At 41.7% G+C, this 22,792-nt stretch overlaps 2 protein-coding genes across 2 annotated transcripts in view; one reads left to right on the top strand and one right to left on the bottom strand.

Moving 5' to 3' along the window:
- LOC121293147 (metalloproteinase inhibitor 3) overlaps positions 1-8,573 on the top strand; it is a 40,699-nt gene extending 32,126 nt beyond the window's left edge. The window contains exons 3-5 of the mRNA XM_041215895.1: positions 697-808; positions 5,412-5,533; positions 5,944-8,573. Of these exons, the coding sequence (XP_041071829.1) occupies positions 697-808; positions 5,412-5,533; positions 5,944-6,141 (432 nt within the window). The 3' untranslated portion in view covers positions 6,142-8,573. The remainder of the gene's footprint in view (positions 1-696; positions 809-5,411; positions 5,534-5,943) is intronic.
- Positions 1-22,792, bottom strand: part of LOC121293146 (synapsin-3-like) — a 998,055-nt gene that overhangs the window by 377,592 nt on the left and 597,671 nt on the right. The window contains exon 5 of the mRNA XM_041215893.1: positions 10,597-10,686. Coding sequence (XP_041071827.1) covers positions 10,597-10,686 — 90 coding nt within the window. The remainder of the gene's footprint in view (positions 1-10,596; positions 10,687-22,792) is intronic.

Raw genomic sequence — 22,792 nt, 5'->3', positions numbered from 1 at the left:
AGGCACTCCTTAAAACCTACCTCTGACTTAATACCTCCTTGTTTTATAATGCTCCTGCGAAGCATCTTGGGACATTTCATTATGTTAAAGGTGCTATATAACTATAAATTATGTTGCTGTGGCTCTGAGATTTGAACTCATAACCTTATGAATTAAAAGCAAAGTACAAAACAATTTTAGTTACCTGGATTCTGACCCACCTATATAATAAAAACAAATGGGTAACAAAGTTCCAATATGTCATACTGACATCCTTTAACTGCCCATAAAAGTGCCACTGCACTTTGTTAAACCAACCATTCTCCCACCACTACCTCCAGTAATGGGAATTCTGTAGAATTAGACTAGAATCTGTGTGTTCTCACTCCAGGCACAGTGTAAGTTCATCGCTCATCTTCCAGCTGCTATCTCAAATTTTAGAATTATTTATGGTAGATGAATCCCCTGGCAAAGAATTACCTGTTTCCAGGCTTTTACCAGTATTAAGCTCCATAATGCTCCAGAGAGCAAACTAGCAGCTGAACTAAATCTCCATTCCTTCTCTATTAGTAGGTATTTGTTCTCTGTTTGGTGTCACTGCTGAGACTGGTAACTCACTTTTTGGATGCAATCATTGATCCAAACCCAAGTCCTGCTTCTTCATGCGTACTTTTTTCCCAAGGTATTGGTATTTACAATGATTTCTCTCTTCTGTAGATGTATCGTGGCTTCAGCAAAATGCAACAGGTTCAGTATATCTATACAGAAGCTGTGGATAGCCTGTGTGGTGTCCGGCTGCAGGTGAACAAGTTCCAGTATCTGATCACAGGTAAGTGGCAACATAAGTAAAAAATTTCACAGTAATTAACCACACAGCAGAGGGTATATTTTGATTTCCAGAGCAATGTTTGAAATATATCCTTTCATAAATTAGGAAATGTTGCTTTACGTTTAACCATCATCTGTGAGGCTGTGTATCTGAGGATATAGCAGCTTGTATCAGCAAGTAAACGGGGTGGTGGGAGGGTGACTATCTGAGAACTTCTTTGCTGTGAAATCTAGAGTCTAGTTTGGTTTTCAGGAGCCGAATGTTATACTCAAGGATTCAAAGCAGGGGAGATTTTTACCAATCTTTATAAACATAAATTTAATAAATACACCAATGACAAGAGCTCTACTGCACCAAACCTCATTCTTGTTATGTTGACTATCCACTTTAGTCATCCACCAGTCTTTTAATACCTATTTAGAAAGCTGTTGTATGCCTAGAAACACTCTATGCATTTGCATAGCATAATGCAATATAATTTTTAAGTTTCAAAGTTCTTGAGATTGCATAAGATAGAATGTACAATGAGCTGTATGACTTCAACCCATCAAAAAGACTCACACCCATTGATGGTGTTGTAGGCCTGCAGGTTCATATTTAAATCAACATGAACCTGGTATTCAACCTGTGTCCTGTTGCATGACAGAAAACAGTACCCCCTGGAATAACTGTAGCAGCAAGACTGCTGAAATCCCACAAGAAGTCACTGGACACTGTCAAATGGCCCAAGAACATGAAACTGAAACTAAATGGGTAGCTTTTTCAGAGAGCTGGTACAGACACAATGAGCCAACAGGCTTCCTTCAGCTCTGTATTATTCTATGAACAGTGATTTTTTTATTTACGCCTTCACAGGATGCGAGCATCACTTATTATCAGCATTTATTGCCCATCCTTAAATGTCCTTGAGAAGGTGCTGGTTTGCCATCTTCTTGAACCGCTGCAGTCCGTGTGGTGTAGGTACACCTACAGTGCTGTTAGGAAGGGAGTGTCAGGATTTTGACCCAGCGACCGTGAAGCACGGCAATTCCAAGTTCCAAGTCAGGATGGTGTGTAGATTGGAGGGGAACTTGCAGGTGGTGGGTGTTCCCATCCTTCTGCTGCACTTGTCCTTCTGGGTGGTAGAGGTCATGGCTTTAGAAGGAGCCTTGGCAAGTTGCTACAGTGTATCTTGTAGATGGTACACACTGCTTTCAATGTGCATCACTGGGGGAGGGAGTAAATGTTTAAAGTAATGGATGTGGTACCAATCAAGCGGGCTGCTTTGTCCTGGATGGTGTTGAGCTTTTTGAGTGTTGTGGGAGCTGCACTCATCCAGGCAAGTGGATGAGTATTCCATCACACTCCTGACTTCTGGTGGAGATGGTGGAAAGGCTTTGTGGAGTCAAAAGGGGAGTTATTCGCCACAGAATTCCCAGTCTCTGACCTGCTCTTATAGCCACAGTATTTATGTGGCTAGTCTAGTTCATTTTCTAGTTAATGATAACCCCCAGGATGTTGATAGTATGGCTCCAGCACATTCTTTGCCCTTGGAAAAATACAGAGCTGATCATTAAAGATGATTCCAAGTATTAGGAATTTAAATTATGTGGAAAGTCTGTGGAAAATAGTCTTGTTCCCTTTGGAAAATAGACCCTGAGGTTTACAAGATTATAAAGGAAATTAACAAAGCTGATGCAGGTAGATTATTCACTATAGGTTTTGAGTGTCACGTAATGTCAGTTAAACATTAGAGTTGAGTAAGAAGGGAAGTCAAGCAGAATGTTTTCACTCAAAGACTGTGAACAAGTTATCAGGAAATGCTACTGAAGCAGAGAGCATAAATGGGTTCATGAGGTAATGATGTAAATTATGTTTCTGGGGAGAGAAGGGATTTGGGGGATAAGGTGTGAATGGCAATAGTGAGAGTAAATGATAAATACTGTTGTTTATTGTTCTTTCTCTTTGATTTGTTCTTGTGGAGGATTTGGTTCCCAGGCTGTACTGGTGGTTAGGGATTGGCCTCTTGGTATTTCTCTGTGGCAATTGTCTAGTATCATGCATCATAGCAATGTTGGATGCCAGAAACACTTGTATCCAATAAACGCTTTGCATTTCCTAAAGTCTCTGCCAGTCCTGGCAATGCTAAGTTCTAACCCAGAGAGTGCAATTGAATATAAGTTGATCAATTTATTGTTATGTACTCACTCTTCTCACAGCAAGTTGTAGAAGTATTACTGAAAAAAGGAGACATGTCAAAGCTTTTCGTCTCACACACATCAGGACACTCACAAGAATACCAATATTAGGAAGAAAACAACAATTTATACTGTTATGGGAAGAGTTTGCTGATTGGTTGATGAGTGGCATTGCCATGGAGAATGCACCACTGATGGTGACTAACAGTTAACTGTCAAGCATTGTTTGAAATGTAAACCAGGCACTTTTACCCTGATTGGTCAAGGCATTGCCCTGAGGAATGAATCAGTGAATGGCTGAGACTTATTGTGTTTAGCTGAAACAGGCGGAGTGTATGTACATATTCTTTCTGTCTGCAAAGAACAGGGCGCCACATTGCCAGCCCGACTGACAATCTTAAATTAATTGTCAGTGTAATTCTTAGCACAGTGAGGATTATTTAGCAAATGTTGTCCAATTATGGAATCACATCTAATGTTAGACACTGTTTTTTGAGTTTTGCAGGCACGGGCTGGTTGGGTATGGTCTGTATTCTGCCCATTGCAAACAGTAGCTGGGACATGCTACTTGATACCATCCGCTAGTCTTTGGAACGTACAGCCTACATACCTAGTATCACACTGGCACTGAAATTCATATACCACATTACTCAGTTTGTGATAGGCAGAATGTCTTTTTGGCTTGATGGCAGCATCCTGTTAGAGGTGAATACCACTCGTGTTGCCACTGCACAGTAGCAGCGTGAAACAGTTAGCTTCACCTGTTGCTCAAATTTTTGAGATACCTTACTCTTATGGGATAATCTGGGGTAGGTTGGACACTTTTCAGGGCCAAAAGTGATGGCCTTAGGCCTGTCCATGAGTTTGCGTGACATATGCAAAATGATCTGATGAGTGTAGACATTATCCTGCAGGATGTCTTTGATGCACCTTACTTCAGTATAAATTATTGCTTTTTTCCCCTTATATTGATGTTCTTGCGAGTGCCCCGATGAGTGCAAGACAAAAAGCTTAGACATGTCTCTTTTCTCAGCAATACTCACGCTCTGTACTACCAAACGACTAGTTGTACAAGCTTGTCAGTTCTATTTGAAGTTGCTGCCAGTTGCCAGAATCCTGTAACAGCAGGAAATTCCCTCCCCACTTCCCCCCTTCCCCCCTTCCTGCAACCACTGCCAATTCCCCCAAACCATAGCTCACCAGAGCAGCAGGAAACCACCAAAACTACCACAATTGGGTTAACCCTGAATATTGCCTGGAGCCAACAGTGCATGTCAGGTGGGTGGAAATCACATTCTCCTGCACCTTCATTGACATATTACCTCCGGACTCCCCAAAGTAGACCATCACCAAATGCAGCAAGACCTGGACAATAATCATGCTTGTGCTGACAAGTGGCAAGTAATATTCATGGCACACAAGTGTCAGGCAATGACTATCTCCAGCAAGACAGAATCTAACCATTGCCCCTTGACTTTCAATGGCATTACCATTGCTGAATCCACGTTATCAACATCCTGGGGGTTACCATTGATTAGAAACTGAACTAGACCAGCCATATAAACACTGGCTACAAGAGCAGGTCAGAGGCTGGGAATCCTGTGGTGAGTGACTCGCCTCCTGACTCCTCAAAGCCTGTCCACCATCAACAAGGCACAAGTCAGGAGTGTGGTGGAAGGTGATGGAATAGTCTCTCTCTGGGTGAGTGCAGTTTCAACAACATTCAAGAAGCTTGACACCAACCCGGACAAAGCAGCCCGTTTGATTGGTACCCCATCCACAAATATTCATTCCCTCCAACACCGCCGCACAGTGGCAGCAGTGTGTGCAATCTACAAAGTGCATTGCAGAAACTCACCAAGCCTCCTTAGACAACACCTCCCAAATCCACAACCACTACCATCTAAAAGGACAAGGGCAGCAGATAGATAGGAACACTTCCACCTGAAAGTTCCCCTCCAAGTCACTCACCATCCTGTTTTGGAAATATATTGCTGTTCCTTCACTGTCACTGGGTCAAAATCCTGGAACTCCCTCCCTAACAGTGCTATGGGTGTACCTATGCAACAGGGATGCAGCGTTTCAAGAAGGCAACTCACTACTACCTTCTCAAAGCCAATTAGGGATGGGCAATAAATGCTGGCCTAGCCAGTGATGCCACATCCCATGAACAAATAAAACAAAACACAAAGCAAAATATAAAACTACCTCCTGCTTACCTCCTCCCACCCACCAGCTGAAGACTTAGACATACATCAATCATTTACTGAAGTAATGTATATTCTACTGTATTTACTTTTCAGTATAGCATGGAAACATAGGCCTGAATTTTTTGCTCATCGGGTGCCCAAGGGCCATAAGGTTCTGGCCATAGTGCTGCTAAAAGGAACACATGCTGGTAAATGACTTTTTTTGTTCATGTACAGGGAGAGTTTATGATGGGAAAGTCTACACTGGAGTGTGTAACTTCATTGTGCCATGGGAGAGATTGACCCTGTCACAACGCAAGGGTCTTAATCATCGCTACCAGTACGGCTGCAACTGCAAGGTATATACATTCTCATGAATGCTGCATTCACATTTTGTGCTTCCTAACTATTCCAATCCAGTACAGTGTATTTATGGCTGTACCTGTGCTAATTGTGCGGGAAAATGTGTTTTCCTTTTTCCAATCACTCAGATAGGGTGATAGATGGGAGGAATTAATTCATACAAGGTAGGTGGTTTAAGATCAGTAAAGGTTACCGAGGTAATGCAAACAACACCCTGTTCCTGACTGTACCTTTTCTGATATTAATGTAGTGTTCAAAACATTATTTGGATAAGTAATGCTTCCAACTAATGCAACCAATTCCAGACATGAATATTCTGTGTAAGAGTTTTAAATAAACAGTAGACAATGTGTTCTCTCCTAAGAAATTTATTTAACAATTCTCATTCTCATTCATATTTCCACAGATCAAACCCTGTTATTACCTGCCATGTTTTGTGACAGCAAAGAATGAGTGCCTCTGGACCGATATGTTGTCTGACCAGGGGTACATGGGACACCAGGCTAAGCACTATGTCTGCATCCGGCAGAAGGAAGGTTACTGCAGTTGGTACAGAGGTGCAGCGCCACCAGACAAAACCAGGATCAATGCAACAGACCCCTGAAAGGGACCTTCCTCTGTAAAAATGCTGGCCAGTAAGGGCAGCCATCTTGTTGTGACACAGCCATGTCTTAATGCCTGTCTCCCAGCATTAGCACATAAAACACAGACTTCTAGGCGATTTTCTTGTTTTCTAAGAATTATTCTTAAATTGCCCAGTGCTTGGGCCATTTGACTCCATGCCAATCAATGTTGCTTCAGACTAGCTCCTTGTAGTAATAAATATATTACTGAGCTTTATATATATTTTAATATTGCAGTGTCTTGTACCATATGTAACTGCAACTGCCCCTTATAAATGTGGGACATTGGTGGGTGCCTTATCCCAAAGGTTTCAGGCGAAAATATTTTGGATCATTTTTATTACTTAAAAAAGAAAGTATGTTCAAATTCCTACATCCATACGTTTGTTGTTAAAGAGATCATTTATTTGGCACCAAAATACATTTTAAAAATTACATAACAAAATATATTCAGCAGTGCTGTGCAACACAATCCTGTAATCTGTCTGGTGGGTGTCGAAAGGCATTTTAATCTTCGTGCTTGAAATTATTTCAGTTTTGGAAAATTGCATAAATGTGCTGCTCCCCTGTCTTTGGCATGGATGGCCAGTCTCAACATCACTAAGCCCCTTTGAATAGTATTCTGGGACTGGCTTGCTGCATTTATATATTTAAGACCAGCTCCTTGGTCCTAACAGCAGAATGACACCTTCACATTTTCATGGTTCTGCACTGTCAGTGGGATGACGGAACATCGATAATGTTCTTATTTATGGCTTGTTTATGAGCTGTCAATAAAAGGAAATCACCTTTTTTGTTATTCATTTTTTAATTCATTCTTGGGATGTGGGCATCGCTGGCTAGGCCAGTAGCTGTGCTCATATCGTGTCCAAATACCTTTTAGAGGAGGTAAATGTTGAACTGCCATATAACGAAAGCTACAAGTTTTCCATTTTTATGAAAAATGGATATAATTGCAGAATTGTGATGCCCAAAACACTGGTTAAGATCTCAGTCCTATATAATATAAATGGTTTTTGACTTAATGGGGGCATTCTCTTCTGACATTCCACTCGATATTTGGTGGAATTTCTACAGAAATTATTCAAAAATCCACTGCTGCTTCTCTATCCAACAGAAGATTTCCCACCCCCATCACCAGGACCACCACCTCTTTCCTCACTTGTTGCTCCTAAGTACCAGGAGGGGAGTGGGGTCTGGGGTCCCAAAGAATTTACTGCCTTTCCACTTATAGGGCCATCATGTTGAAGGTTGCAGTAAATGGCCAAAAATAGGGAAAATGTGATTGTTAGAAAAAATCTCCTTCCAATGGCATCTTGCACTTATGTAGCACCATTAATATAACATTCCCAAGATGCCTCAGAGGCATAAGTAAACAAAATAATGATTCAGAGTTTTAATGTGCAAAATTGCACCTTTGAAACTTAGTGGAGCTGTTATATGATCACAAAGCACCAATTCTTACAATAGAACGTTCTGTGCCTGAAACAATGGGGAGCATCATTCACACATCTGCAGAACATTTGTAGTAAACTATTTGTACCACCAGTTAGAAAGCAGAGCAGCACCATCTGATGTGAGCTAACTAGGATGTCAAATAACTGTTTTGTGTCATACAATATAAATATTTGTCATCTGGCTTGGCAGACCCCCGACTTTACCAGAGATTATAAAATCCCAAATTGCTCCTCATATTTTCACACAGGTGACAACACCAATCAACGGACATTCTGGAAAAAAATCACCCATAAAATTGCAGCAGGGACAAAACACCTATCTATATATAAAACTTTTTGAAAAATTATTGACTAGTAACATAAGCTATATTTTATACAGTACACTTCTGTATGAGTGGGCATTTCATCCTCATGGATAACATACTCTTGTTTGAAAAGTATTGTCATGTCTGGATTATGGGCTCATCAAAGCTGGATAGGTAACAGACAGAATATTGGCAGGGAATAAAAGAATTAAAAGCTCTTTCAAATTATTTCATTTGATTTATCTTTGTAAAATCAGTTGGTTTTTTTCCCCCGATAATTTGCCTGGTTAGTGGTTTATATAAATGTACTTGCAATGTGGTGACCTACATTAAGCACAGAGCAGGAGTGGGTTGTTTGTGTTTGTGTGTGTTTATGTACATGTGTGTGTCTATCTGTCAATAAAAGCATGGATTTGGTGGGGGAGGCAGAGAAGGGATTTAGGAAGAGAGAACAAAAACGATTAGATGAAATAAAGCTTTCTTGAAGGAATGTACTTGTTACTAAATTTACAGCATTGTTTGCAGATTTCTCTGCTGTATTTATGAATTTTATATTCCATGAATGTAAATTCTTTTCAAAAAATAACTTTCCAATGTCACTTTTACAGTGTCCTCTAAACAGTAAAATTACTTGTATTTCTATCACAGTAACATGATCTCTGTCTCTTTTTCCCTCGCCTTTGTTGACAATTGTTCATTTTATGTATTAACCATTAAAGAGGTTCCCAAGAGACTCATTAAGAAACGGAATAATTACATTGTGTTTTCCCTCATCTCCCTAAAAAAGACCAACATCTGTTGTACATGTGGTGTTGAGGAGTTGGTGGGGGGTGCGGGGGTGGCAATGGCAATGAAATGCAGTTTGCGAGGTGCAAAGACCATGGCCAGGATTTCCGGTCCCATTGAAAGTCAATGGACATTTTGCTGGTTCGCAAGTTTTCCATCCTGCCCACAACGGGTTCTGGAAAATCCCAGCCCATGATGCAGGTTTATCTGGGAAAGTAAGAAAATAGCAGTGTTTTCTCCATATGATTTTTAATCTTGACTTCTGTAACTGCTGCTGGGGAGGCAAGAGGCCAATCAAATGTGGGAGATTAGTGTAGCTTTCTGATACACATCAGTCCTTTTCCTCAATATTGATTTATGTCAGAATCACTGGCAGCTGAAAGCTATTGGACAAAATATTTGTGTACTTACCCAATAATGTTTTTCCTCATTGTTTGGAAAAAGTTCATCCTTCACATACAAATTGAATTTGCTATCATTCTATAGAGATAGGGACAGAAATTACCTTTGTCCCTGTAAAAATGACCACCCTCACCACTGGCATCATTTTAAACTGCACATTACTCTCTGACAGGGGAGTCGGTAGATTACCTGAGTAAGGGCATTAAGCAATGTAATGCCAAAGTACCAAACCTAAACAGACTGAATTGGTACCAGCTCAGGGAGTGAATACAAAGAATGAGGGGCAAAGACTGGGAGCTCTATATCTATTCCTGTAGGAGTTAATCTATTTTGTCTCATTCATTGAAACTGCACAGAAAAGAATGAATTAAGGTAAAGAAGTGCAGCGAGGTTCCTGAAGACAGCAAGTTCAGACCCAGGTTGAAGTACTTCAGCGCTGAAGTGTGTATGAGCTGTTAGTAAAGATCTTTGCCTTAATTGGCCTAAGACAATGGAAGTCACTCCTAGTCATGTCTTTTCGCAGTGTTTAAGGAACCTCGATATTCCAGTTTTTGGAATGGCAACAGCATATGTAGATGATATATTGCCAGCATAAATAGAATGTGCTCTGACTTGATGCCTCCTTATCAGTGAGTAGTCTTCCACTACCCAATCTTGTAACCTCTGCTTTACAATGGTTTTTTTTTTAAAGGGCTGTTCCTACATGAACAAATAATAACCTGAACTGGCAAATGGTCTGGGACCAGCCCATGCACAAAGCTGAACCAAATGATACTGCCTTCTGATAGGAGAAAGATGAAGTGTCATTCTTAATAGAAAGTACACTTTTGTACATACAGTAGGGAACTCAGTAAATGCAGACCAGAAAAACTGCAAATTCAATCCCTGGTCTGTGTGAGTTTTCTGATCTTAACCAGAACAGCAGCTGAGGTGCACTCGCAACAGCAAATGGAAAAATCAGTTCTGATCAATTTTCAATGAGCCTTAAATGCATGAGACCAGGAAAGAGGTAGGCTATGATGGTACCTGTGGACCTGTCAATATTTGAGGAATTGTATAATTTAATGCATGTTGAAGAGAAGAAAAAACTAGGGGGGAGGGGGTGAGGGGAGAAATTCAATGCACTGAGCCAATAAAATGAGACCAAAACCAACATTTTCAGAGTGGATAGACTGAGATATCGAACCCATCTGAAACCTCCCCAAAGTAGCAACCAGGACTTGTCAAAAGAGAAGTGAAATTTCATTTGTCTTTTACATATAGTTAAATATTGAAGTAAACAAAATGACTGAGCAAAATCTAGATTTGGACTAAACTGAAAGCCTGTGGGTTTGAGAGCAGCTTCATAGAAAATTACTCCCTATTCAGGATATTTAAATTAAAGAGAAAGCTTTCCTAATCTTTCTCTCCATCCCTCATGAATACAAATGTAGGAGCACTACAGCAGCATTTAAAAGTCTGGAAAGCCAGCTTGGGTGATACTCACCATCTCTCTGTGGTTGGGGAAGAATGTCTGGTCAATGAGTGGGAACTTGGCTGGACTCAAGGTTTGGGAGATCTTTATCAGCTGGGAAAACTGTAAGAGAAAAACATCTGTAAACAAACTCATTCACATCTCCATCACCTATTCACTGTAGTTGTCCTACATCTAAAGCAAACTCTGTTCCTTTAACAGGAGTTTCATCCAGTTATCAATCTTTTTCTTGAAATGTAGTAGTGTGAAGTGTTGGAGCACCAATATGCAGCAAGAAGTGATGGTAGGATCCAGTGTTGCCATTGATGGAGAGGTGTCAAGTGCAGGCCAAAGAGGAAGGGAACACTACCTCTTGTATGGTCTCACACACCTCTTCATTGGGTTGTGGAGGCTGAGGTTTTGGGGGCGACAGGTAAATCATTAATTGGCAACAGTTCCGAGAATAGGTCAACTGCCTCCCAAGGAGTCAAGAAAAAAAACAAACAAATTTAAGTAGGCCGGTGTTAGTTCAGAAAACAGCCTGCATCCTCTAGAACCTCACTGAGTTTATACAGGCAGTTCTCAGCAATGAAGTGCTGCTGACTAATTTAATTGTATTGACCCTCACCCAGCTATTCACAGGAGTACAGAGAGCCTCCAGTTCTCTGATTCAGCTCTAGAAAGGCTGCAGGAGGAAGTAAACCAGGGGAGGGAGGCCCTATTTCATATGGACCAGTGCCAGGCCCCAAGAGGGGAATCTCGGGTTAATAGATAGCCAAGACTATTGGCACTAATATAATATTTGCAGCCTCATGGCGATAGAGAGTACTGATAGATGATACGATCTTACAGGTCAGGAATTGGTCACATCTTCCAAGAATACACAGACTAAAAACATGGCTGTCACTTAAAATAACCTCCTTCATATGCTGTTAGAGTGCTTGATTTGTTTACCATCAACACCAAAGAGGTAGGTTTGTGCCTCATACGCCCCTAGCCTTCACCTGGAAATATTCCTTCACTTTATTATTCATGCAATCAATTTGCCAAATGCCTTATATGGAATCAACTGCTTCTCGCCATCATTCCCAATATGGGTTAAATGGCACAGAGGTAGCATGTAGTGGAAACACAAGAATTAAAACTATCAGCGCATTCTTCACACACTGACATGGAGGGAGAACATGATGTTAAGCAGTACTTGGGTTTTCATAAATTTATTATTTTAATGCAGTTCTTTGTGGGGCGAGGGGGTGCAGTTAGATCAGTTGGCTAGATGGCTAGTGTGTGGATCAGATTAGTGCCAACAATGCAGGGCTAAATCCTCATTCTGGCTGAGATAGATTCAGGCCTTGCCTCCTTGCCCCACCCATAGTAAAAATTTACTGTACTTCAGCGAATAATTGTTAAGAACTTGACTCAGGCAGAGAACAGAAGGAGAATGAAGTTGTGTGTGCAAAGCTTTCACCAGGTGATGCAAATCATGTGCCGCAGATTTTCAGGTAAATGTGGGTAGGCACAGAGCACCTTTTGTGTAGCATCTCTTCATTCTTCTCTTTAAACCACCAGACAGGGGGTTCCCAGTGCTTAGGGAGTTCATAGTAATGGTGCTGGGGCAAAATAATAAGTAAATTACAATGAAGACTCATGAGAATCCAGATGCCACCAAGGGGGAAAAAAAACAGACAGTTAATAAATGGTTAAAATACATTTACCTTAATTTTACGGCCCATGCACTTTTCACTGCCTAGCAATTATGGACTCAAATTTAAAATAAGCTTAATTTACATTTGATGCCTGCACACCAGAACAATGGGAATAACTTGCAGAATGGTCCTGCTCCCCAATGAATGTTTAGTATTTTAGAGGTAGGTCCTTCTGAGGTTGGCAGAAATAACATTGGTGCCGTTTGCCACTTATCTCCAAACCATGTTGCATTGCACTCATCCAGTTAGTGCTACAAAAGCAAGCAGAGGCCAGAGGGTGAGCTATTCAATCATTTGTTTCAAATTCAGCAACACCTTCTAGCATTACCATTCCTTTGACATTCAGAGCACTGATTACTAAAGCTATCATTTCCTTTAATATTCACAGCACCAATCCGTAGTGTTACCTTATCTTATAACACTAGTAGCACCAAACTCTACAGTTATCATTCCTTCAACCTTCACAACACTGAGCACTAAAAGCTATGGAAACCTAGAGTTACTTTCCTCCACAACGATTATTTTGCATCTCCTTTGCCTTCTCCCTACACAGGACCTTTAATTTATTTAAGCATATTTATAGAGAAAATACATTAGAGACTGGTGCATGATGAAAGATTGGACTGTCTCCAGTGGGGCCCCACAGCGGGAAACAAATGAGTCTCTAATCTTAATAAAGAAATTCTATAAATAATTATATATCAGTGTGCTCAAAGAAAAAATGCTTTGATAGCAAAAATTAGAAATAAATCTGCCTCCTATCATTATTTCAGGGTAACATTCATTCAATGGAGCAGCCAATATTTTCCACTTCAATATACCTGGCACACATAAGTTAGTAAATTGGGCATCACCAACTGCTTTTATACCACAACCAGCACTCATCCTTCTTCCTGAGGTAACAACCCTGTCAGGAAAATTCTGGCAAGTGACCACTTTTTCCTTTTGATTACTAACAGACACCCTAATTGTAATTAGAGGAAAATCAGTACCTCACAGCAGGATTGTCCCTAGTGATAAGGTATCAAACTCCGTTTAACTTGCAGTAGTAACTCATGTGACATACAGAGCTTGTCACTTTCAACCACATTCCCATTTGTGGAGCAAGGTGTATTTTGGGAATGTAGCTGTCTCACAACTGAGAATCTAACACCTAGTTCTTGACTATAGTTAACAGTGCTCCAGACACATCATACACATAGGCTGGGATGTGGATACACACAGAAATACAGGCACACATAAACGCTAATGAAGTGACAGGTACACATTCGATTGACCGAAGGCCCTCAGATGCACAGCCTGATCAACATACTTGAGCACTAAACTGAAAAGAAGTAACTGTAAAAGAAATGAAATGCTTCAATTTGTTATTAACTTCTTAAACATTCCACTTTTGAAATGAACAGGATTAAGCAGCTGGCTCAACTGGTGACAGATCCTCTTTCAGCAACAATCTTGCTAAAAGCTTTGGACACACAGCAGTTACTTTGAAGTGGCTTCATTACAGTTGCAACATAAGAGCTGCCTCGGATGCCAGCAGAGAAGTTAAGGGCCTGATTTATGCTATTTATGATGTCAGAAAACCTATCTTCTTTTATTAAAATTAAATCCTATACTCTGTCCCTTTCATCTCTGGGACCCCAATTTAAATTCAGCCAACACTGATGGGATGACAGTCTCCAACATCTGTTGGCTATAAAAGCACCATGCGGAATGAGTCAGGAACATCTCACATCAGTTCCTGGTTTATATGGCTCCATGCAGCAAAAAAATACTATCAATGGTTCTCCAATTTGGCGGTTTAACTCAAAGAAGCTGCAACAATAGATGGTGTGGGAAATGAAATATCAAACTGCAGTGAATCAATCCCTTTTACTTGGTGCCTATTGTACTCATACAAGAGCTGACACACACGCAAGCACATGATAACAGATGGTAGGCAATTGTTTGCCAGGATAGAATAATAAAACCTTATAGATCAGGAGGTCATTCAGCCAATTGTGTCAGTGCCAAATCTTTGAAAAAGCTATCCTATTACTTCTACACCTCCACTCTTTTACCATAAACCTGATTTTTTTAAACTTTTCAAATATATATCCAATTCTGTTTTGAAAGTTATTTCTGAATCTGCTTTCGCCACCCTTTCAGTCAGTGTACTCCAGATCATAACAACTCACTATGAAAAACTCTGTTTATAAGATCATTGTCTAAAATAAAGTACATGGCTCTGAGTTTGAACAAAAGGAAGATGAAAAGGTGGAGGTTATTCTCCTGAATTTTTTCTCAGTCCTAATTCCACCTCTAATCGATCAGCAACTTTTTCAATTTGCTTTTTATCTCCCTCTTCCTCTGTCCATTTTGTCCAGTTAGAGGTTGGATAAGGAACCTGTTTCTTAGCTCTTTCAAACTTTTTCACCGTAACCATCCTACTAAAAGATAACACTGGAATATTGATAGCAGCCACCTCACAAATGTTGTTGGGGCTGTACTCAGCCTAGCTCAACATCACCCTTTGCCCCAGTGGCACACTGAAGTCGGGAAGTGTCAAATGTTCCCAATTTTAAAAGGGAAGCTCATAAGTTGGAAGGAACTAACAATGTACAAGACGAGGAGTCTGGCAGGAAATTTAACATTGGAGTCTTGTAGTAGGATCACAGAATAGGCACTTATAACTTATGCAACTCCTGAGGCAAGGATAAACATTTTCTTTTCAAATTGGGCACATTTAGTTGGGATTTAAACCATTCTTCCCCAGAAAAGCTTTATGGATCAGAGGTTTCAGGTCATTCAGCAATAACTTACAAAACAGGACAAAAATTGTTTTCTTTGAAATATGGTTAAGATTTCATTCTCCCAGGCATTTCTAATTAAACTTCGTGAAAGGCAAGTACAAGGCCATGTTCTCAAGATCCTGGATGCTACTCATGCAGAACTAGCCCACTATTGACTTTGAAAATATCGTAGCGATCTGTGGGCAATTAAATTTCATCATTATATGTGTAATGGTCACAGAGAAGTGATTTTTTTCATTCATTCATGGGATGTGGGTGTTGCTGGCTACAGCAGCATTTATTGCCCATCCCTAATAGCCCTCGAGAAGGTGGCAGTGAGCTGCCTTCTTGAAGCATTGCGGTCCACGTGATGTAGGTGCAGCCACAGTGCTATTAGGAAGAGAGTTCCAGGATTTTGACCTAGCAGCAATGAAGGAACAGTAATATATTTCCAAGTCAGGATGGTGAGTGGTTTGGAGGGGAACATCCAGTTGGTGGTGTTCCCATCCATCTGCTGCCTTTGTCCTTCTAGGTGGTAGCAGTTGTGGGTTTGGAAGGCACTGTCTAAGGAGCCTTGGTGAATTCTTGTGGTGCATCTTGTAGATGGTACACACTGCTGCCACTGTGTGTCAGTGGTGGAGGGAGTGAATAATTGTGGATGAGGTACCAATCAAGTGGGTTGCTTTGTCCTGGATGGTGTCAAGCTTATTGAGTGTTGTGGGAGCTGCACTCATCCAAGCAAGTGGAGAGTATTCCATCACACTCCTGACTTGTGCCTTGTGGACAGGCTTTAGGGAGTTAGGAGGTGAGTTAATCGTCGCTGGATTCCTAGCCTCTGACCTGCTCTTGTAGCCATGGTATTCATATGGCTTGTCCAGTTCAGTTTCTGGTCAATGGTAATGCCCAAGACATTGATAGTAGGGATTCAGTGATGGTAATGCCATTGAACGTCAAGGAGTGATGGTTAGATTCTCTCTTGTTAGAGATGGTCATTGCCTGGAACTTGTATGGTGCGAAAGTTACTTACCACTTGTCAGTCCAAGCCTGGATATTGTCCAGGTCTTGCTGCATTTAGACATGGACTGCTTTAGTGTCTGAGGAGTCGTAAATGGTGCTGAACATTGTGCAATCATCAGCGAACATCCCCACTTTTGACCTTATGATGGAAGTCAGGTCATTGATGAAGCAGCTGAAGATGTTTGGGCCGAGGACACTAGCCTGAGGAACTCCTGCAGTGATGTCCTGGAGCTGAGATGACTGACCTCTAACAACCACAACCATCTTCCTTTGCGGTAGGTATGACTTCAACCAGTGGAGAGTTTTCCACCGATTTCCATTGATTCCAGTTTTGGTGGACAGGCTTTGGGGAGTCAGGAGCTGGGTTACCCACCGCAGGATTCCTAGCCTCTGACCCCCAGAATGTTGATAGTGGGAGATTCAGCGATGGTGATACCATTGAATGTCAAGGATCATCCCCTTTATCCATTTGTTTCTTGCACATATGTCATTAAGAGGCTGGATACAAGTACTGGTGTACCCACATTCAGGCCAACTCAGGTATTTGTTCAACATTTTACTGAAAGGAAAGACCTCAAGAACAAGCTCAGATGTTCTCAAAGTGTTTCACAGTCAACAAAACATTCTTGAAGTGTAGTTGCTATTGTAATGTAGGGAAAAGTGGCAGCCAAACTGCACATAACAAAGTTCCACAAACAGCAATAAGATAAATTCCCAGATAATCTGTCATAGGCAAAGCACCCACTCTTTGTTTCTGCTGGTAAGTGAACTGTTGATTTGCACATTGTATCTATTAAGCCATGCTGCACTAAAGTCGCTGTGGCATCTTACCACAATGTATAAGTAATTTAGAAATGTTTAAATTAAAAAGATATTGAAATATGTAATTTAGTGCTATTTTGAGCCAAGTTGACATTCGATACATGGGGAAAAAGAGTTCCCCTAAGATTTTAACTTTGCTTACCTCTGGACTGATTCCATTTTTATTTTAGCCGAACGCACTCTCTGAGCTCCAATTTAAAACCATTTTCTTCAACATTTTAAAATGTTTACAACTTCAGAACAAAAGCAGGATTTGGCATTAATAGCTGGGTTGAGACTTGTGGCATCTCCTCTCCAATTTATGTTTAAGGGTGCGGTGATCCTCCAGGTTGAGTTCCAGAGGATTGGGTGGTGCAAGGGTTGGTATACCAATGGGCAGAAATTTTCACTTGGCAGGCGGGCACATGGCCGACCCGCTCGAGCTTGAAATGACGCTTGTTGACTTGGCCGAGCATGCCGACGTCAACACGCAGTCGCGCGATAGTTGGGTCAAGAGATGCACCCGGAACTGGCAGCGCACCCGCTGACAATTAGAAGGCCTGTCAAGGTCATTAAGTTAGCAATTAGCGTAAAATTTTCACTCTCCATCCAACCTAACAGTTGGCAAGCAGGAGAAAAGGCCAAGTGGCTTTTGCATTTTTTTGTAAACATTAAATAAAGACTTTATTTTTTTCAGTAAACACATGTCTCTGGGGGACGTGTTTTATTATTTTTATGTTCTTTATTAAGAATTTTAAAAATATCTCTTCATCTGCCTGAGGCAGCTCCGTGCCTCAGGGTGATTTTGCAGGACTCACTCACGCACATGCACGAAGTTCACGCTTGGTCCGCTCGCCCTCTTCCCCCCCATTGCACAGGTAGCACTCAGCGCTGCCACTCGCATATCACGCTGTATGGGCCTTAATTGTCCAGCCAGTGTGAAATCACGGTGCGGGGCTGATCGGGGGTGGCGGTCGACTTCCCGAACGCCCCTGCTCACTCTTGCCAATCCCGTGTGCCAAGGGCAACATTCTGCCTAATGTTTCACATCTGGGATTCAAATTTGAATGAAGGCCAGACTGATAGAATAATTTTATGTAATTTTACACTGATTTATTTGATGCTGCAAATAACCTTTATTTTAAATTTATGTAAGCTGCCCCTAACCTTATCTGCTCTGTTTCCTGTACTCCAGAGCCATACAGGTACAATGGTGTAGTGGTAATGTTAATGGAAGCTAATGCTCTGAGGACACAGGTTCAAATCCTACCATGGGCAGATGATAGGAAATCTGCTGACTGGACTAGTGGTGACTTCAGACTCACACAATGGAGTTAACTTTGAAACCACTATAGTAAAGTTCAAAAGGAATAAAAACAGATGGATCACCTGGCATTGACTCAGGCACCAGAAATGACGAAGTCCTCCTTACTAACACCGGAATACTTGTGCCAAAGTTAGGAGAGCTGCCCCACAGGCTAGGCAAACAACAGCCTGACATAGTCATACTCACCAAATCATACCTTACAATGCCCCAGACAGCATCATCACCACTGGCAGGATGGTGGTATATGATGGGGAGGGTGTTGGCCTGGGAGTCCTCAACATTGGCTCTGGACTCCATGAAGTCTCATGGCATCAGATAAAGCAAGGAAACCTACTGCCATTCCCCCATATTGAACATTACTTGAGAGAAGTAGCAAGGGTGCAGAATGTATTTTGGTTGGGGGAGCTTCAATGCCCATCACCAAGCTGGCCAAGTACTGATGAACATATCTGCCAGGTGAGAAAACCAGGCAACAGGCCAAACAGTGGCAGCAGCATGAGACAGACAGAGCCACAACCAATGGATCAGATCAAAGCTCTGCAGTCCTACCACCTCCAGTTGTGAATGGTGGTGGGCAACTAAACAACCAGGGGTGGTCCTCCACAAATACTCCTATCCTCAATGATGGGAGAGCCCAGCGCAAAAAGGCTGAAGCTTTTGCAACCATCTTCAGCCAGAAGTGCCGAGTGGATGATCCATCTCAGCTTCCTCCTGAGGTCCCCAGCATCATATATGCCAGTATTTAGTCAATTCGATTCACTCCACATGATATCAAGAAATTGCTGAAGTCACCAGACACAGCAAAGGCTATGGGCCCTGACAATGTTCCTGCAGGTTGTACTGAAGACTGGTGCTCCAAAACTTGCGCACCCCTAGCCAAACTGTTGCAGTGCAGCTACCAAACTGACATCTACCCAACAATGTGGAAAACTGCCCAGGTATTTCCTTAGATTAAAAAGCAGGGCAAATCCAATCCAGCTAATTACTGCCCCATCAGTCCACTTTTTATCCTAAGATCAATGATAAAAAGTGTCATTGACAGTGCTATTAAGTAGCATTTACTCAGCAATAACTTGCTCACTAATGCTCGGTTTGGGTTTCTCCAGGGCCACTTGGTTCTGGACATCATCACAACCTTATTCAAACATAGACAAAAGAGTTGAACTCAAGAAATGAGGTGAAGGTGACTGTCCTTGAAATCAAGGAAACATTTGACCGAATGTGGCATCAAGGAGCCCTAGCAAAACTGGAGTCAATGGAAATCAGGGGGAAAACTCTCCACTGGTTAGAGTTCTACCTAGCACAAAGGAAGATGGCTGTGGCTGTTGGAGGTGAAGCAGCTCAGTCCCAGGAAACTGCTGCAGGAGTTCCTCAGGATAATGTCCTAGGCCTAACCAACTTCAACGGTCTTCATCAATGACCTTCCCTCCATTATGAGGTCAAAATTGAGGATGTTCACTGATGATTGAGCAATGTTCAGAACCATTCACAACTCCTTGCTTACTGAAGAGTCCATGTCCAAATGCAGCAAGACCTGTTCAACATTCAGGCTTGGACTGATAAGTGCGCAATGTTCAGAACCATTCACAACTCCTTGCTTACTGAAGAGTCCATGTCCAAATGCAGCAAGACCTGTTCAACATTCAGGCTTGGACTGATAAGTGGCAAGTAACATTCATAGAAACATAGAAAATAGGAGCAGCAGCAAGCCATTCAGCCCCTCAAGCCTGTTCCACCTTTCAACTAGATCATGGCAGATCTTCTACTTCAAAGTTATTTTGACACACTATCCCCATATCCATGATATCTCTAATATCTAAGAATCTATCAATATCAGTCTTAAATATATTCAATGGCTGAGTCACCACAGCCCTCTGTGGTAGAGAATTTCACCCTCTGAGTGAAGAAATTCCTCCTCATCTCGGTTCTAAATGGCCTACCTCCTATTCCGAGGCTGTTTTCCCTGCTTCTAGGCCCCCAGCCAGGGGCAACATCCTTCCTACTTCTATCCTGTCGAGCCTTGTAAGAATTTATGTCTCATTGAGGTCACCTCTCATTCTTCTGAGCTCTAGAGAGTACAGGCCCAGTCTCCTCAATCTCTCTTCAAAGGACAACCCCACCATCCCAAGAATCAGTCTGGTGGACCTTAGTTGCACTCCCTCTATGGCAAGTATATCCTTCCTATGTAAGGAGAAAAAGGCTGTACACACATGACCCACAAACGCCAGGCAATGACCATCTCCAGCAAGAGAGAATCTAACCATCTCCCCTCGACATTCAATGCCATTACCATCACTGAATCTCCCATCATCAACATCCTGAGCATTACCATTAATCAGAAACTGAACTGGACCAATCATATAAATACAGTGACTACAAGAGCATGTCAGAGGCTGGAATTCTGTAGCGAGTAACTCACCTCCTGATTCCTCAAAGCCTGTCCAATTTCTACAAGGCACAAGTCAGGAGCATGATGGAATACACTCCACTTGCCTGCATGAGTGCAGCTCCAACAACATTCAAGAAGCTTGACATCATCCGGGACAAAGCAGCCCACTTGATTGGCACCCCATTCACTGGCTTAAACATTCACCCTCTCTACCGCCGATGCACAATGGCAGCAGTGAAAATTGTTGAAAAAGATAATTTTTTAAATATGGAAGGACACTGCATCATCTGGTGTGAGGTACTTGTTTTTGGAAAATTGAAGGACATTGAATTTGGACATTCTTCCTTTGGACATTCTTCCTCTTGAGTTATTTTTAAAAGTTTGCAATATTAATTCAGGGCTGTGAAAATGCCATTCTTCCAGAAATCATGGGCCAGTATAGATGTCCAGTGCAGAATACTTGGAGAGAAAAGAGATACTTTGTATATTAAGTTAACAAAGAACTGCATTTGCCAGGCTTGCTGATTGGTTAAAAACACGTGGCCTAAGAGTAGTATTCTTTGAACATCTTAACCTTTAAAACTCTCAGTCAGAATATGTGCGTGGGTGCCTTAGAAGCAAACTGCAAGAAAAAAACTCTCTCTTTCCATCTCCCTGCCCCACCTTTGTGTTAAACCTTCCTCAGAAACGTCTCATCAGGATAACTCATTTGTTTCTTTTTGAAAGTTTGTAAAGTTGTGATAAGTAAGAGTCATCATGGAAAATTTCACAAAAAAAACATCCGAAAGAACTTCCAGATCTATTATGACACGAATTCTATTTGATCAACAGCATCTTTTGAACTTTATCCTTTTCAAAGAAACTTTTCCATGCTCCAGCCCCAGATCAGTAGTCAGGATGTGGGGCACAAGATACACCAGGAGATAGAAAAGGTGTGTAAGAAAGGCAAGGTCACAGTGGTCACAGGGGATTTCAATACGCAGGTAGACTGGGAAAATCAGGTTGGTAGTGGATCCCAAGAAAAGGAATTTGTGGAATGTTTTTTGGAGCAGCTTGTGGTGGAGCCCACTAGGGAACAGGCAATTCTAGATTTAGTGATGTGTAATGAGGCAGATTTGATAAGGGAGCTTAAGGAGAAGGCACCCTTAGGAGGAAGTGACCATAATATGATAAAATTTACCCTGTAATTTGAGAGGAAAAAGCTGGAATCAGATGTAACGGTGTTACAGTTGAATAAAGGCAACTACAGAGGCATGAGGGAGGAGCTGGCCAGAATTGACTGGGAGATGAGCCTAGCAGGAAAGACAGTGGAACAGCAATGGCAGGAGTTTCTGGGAGTAATTTGTGAGACACAGCAAAAATTCATCCCTAGGAAGAAGAAGCATACTAAAGGGAGGACAAGGCAACCATGGCTGACAAGGGAAGTCAGGGACAGCATAAAAGCAAAAGAGAAAGCATACAATGCGGCGAAGAGCAGTGAGAAACCAGGAGATTGGGAAGCCTACAAAGACCAACAGAAGACATCTAAAAAAGAAATAAGGAGGGAGAAGATTAAATATGAGGGTAAACTAGCCAGTAATATTAAAAAATTGCAAGAGTTTTTTAGATATATAAAGGGTAAGAGAGAGGCAAAAGTGGACATTGGGCCGCTGGAAAATGATGCTGGAGAAGTAGTGGGGAACAAAGAAAGGCGGAGGAACTGAATAGGTACTTTGTGTCAGTCTTCACAGTGGAAGACATGAGTGACATCCCCAAAGTTCAAGAGAGTCGGAGGGCAGAGGTGAGTATGGTGGCCATCACCAAGGAGAAGGTGCTAGGAAAGCTGAAAGGTCTGAAGGTGGATAAATCACCTGGACCAGATGGATTACACCCCAGAGTTCTGAAGGAGTTAGTGGTGGTCTTTCAGGAATCACGGGAGTCAAGGAGGATCCTAGAGGACTGGAAAGTCGCTAATGTAACCCCCCTGTTTAAGAAAGGAGTGAGGCAAAAGACGGGAAATTACAGGCCGATTAGCCTGACCTCGGTTGTTGGTAAGACTTTAGAGTCCATTATTGAGGATGAGATTTCAGAATACTTGGAAGTGCATCGTAAAATCAGGCAAAGTCAGCATGGTTTCATCAAGGGGAGGTCATGCCTGACATATCTGTTAGAATTCTTTGAGGAGGTAAGGAGTAGGTTAGACAAAAGAGAGCCAATGGATGTTATCTACTTGGACTTC

This window comes from Carcharodon carcharias, chromosome 21 (assembly GCF_017639515.1).
Source record: "Carcharodon carcharias isolate sCarCar2 chromosome 21, sCarCar2.pri, whole genome shotgun sequence".
NCBI classification, from domain to species: domain Eukaryota; kingdom Metazoa; phylum Chordata; class Chondrichthyes; order Lamniformes; family Lamnidae; genus Carcharodon; species Carcharodon carcharias.
Note: the sequence above shows the minus strand (reverse complement) of the source record. Positions and strands in the feature narration are given on the sequence as shown.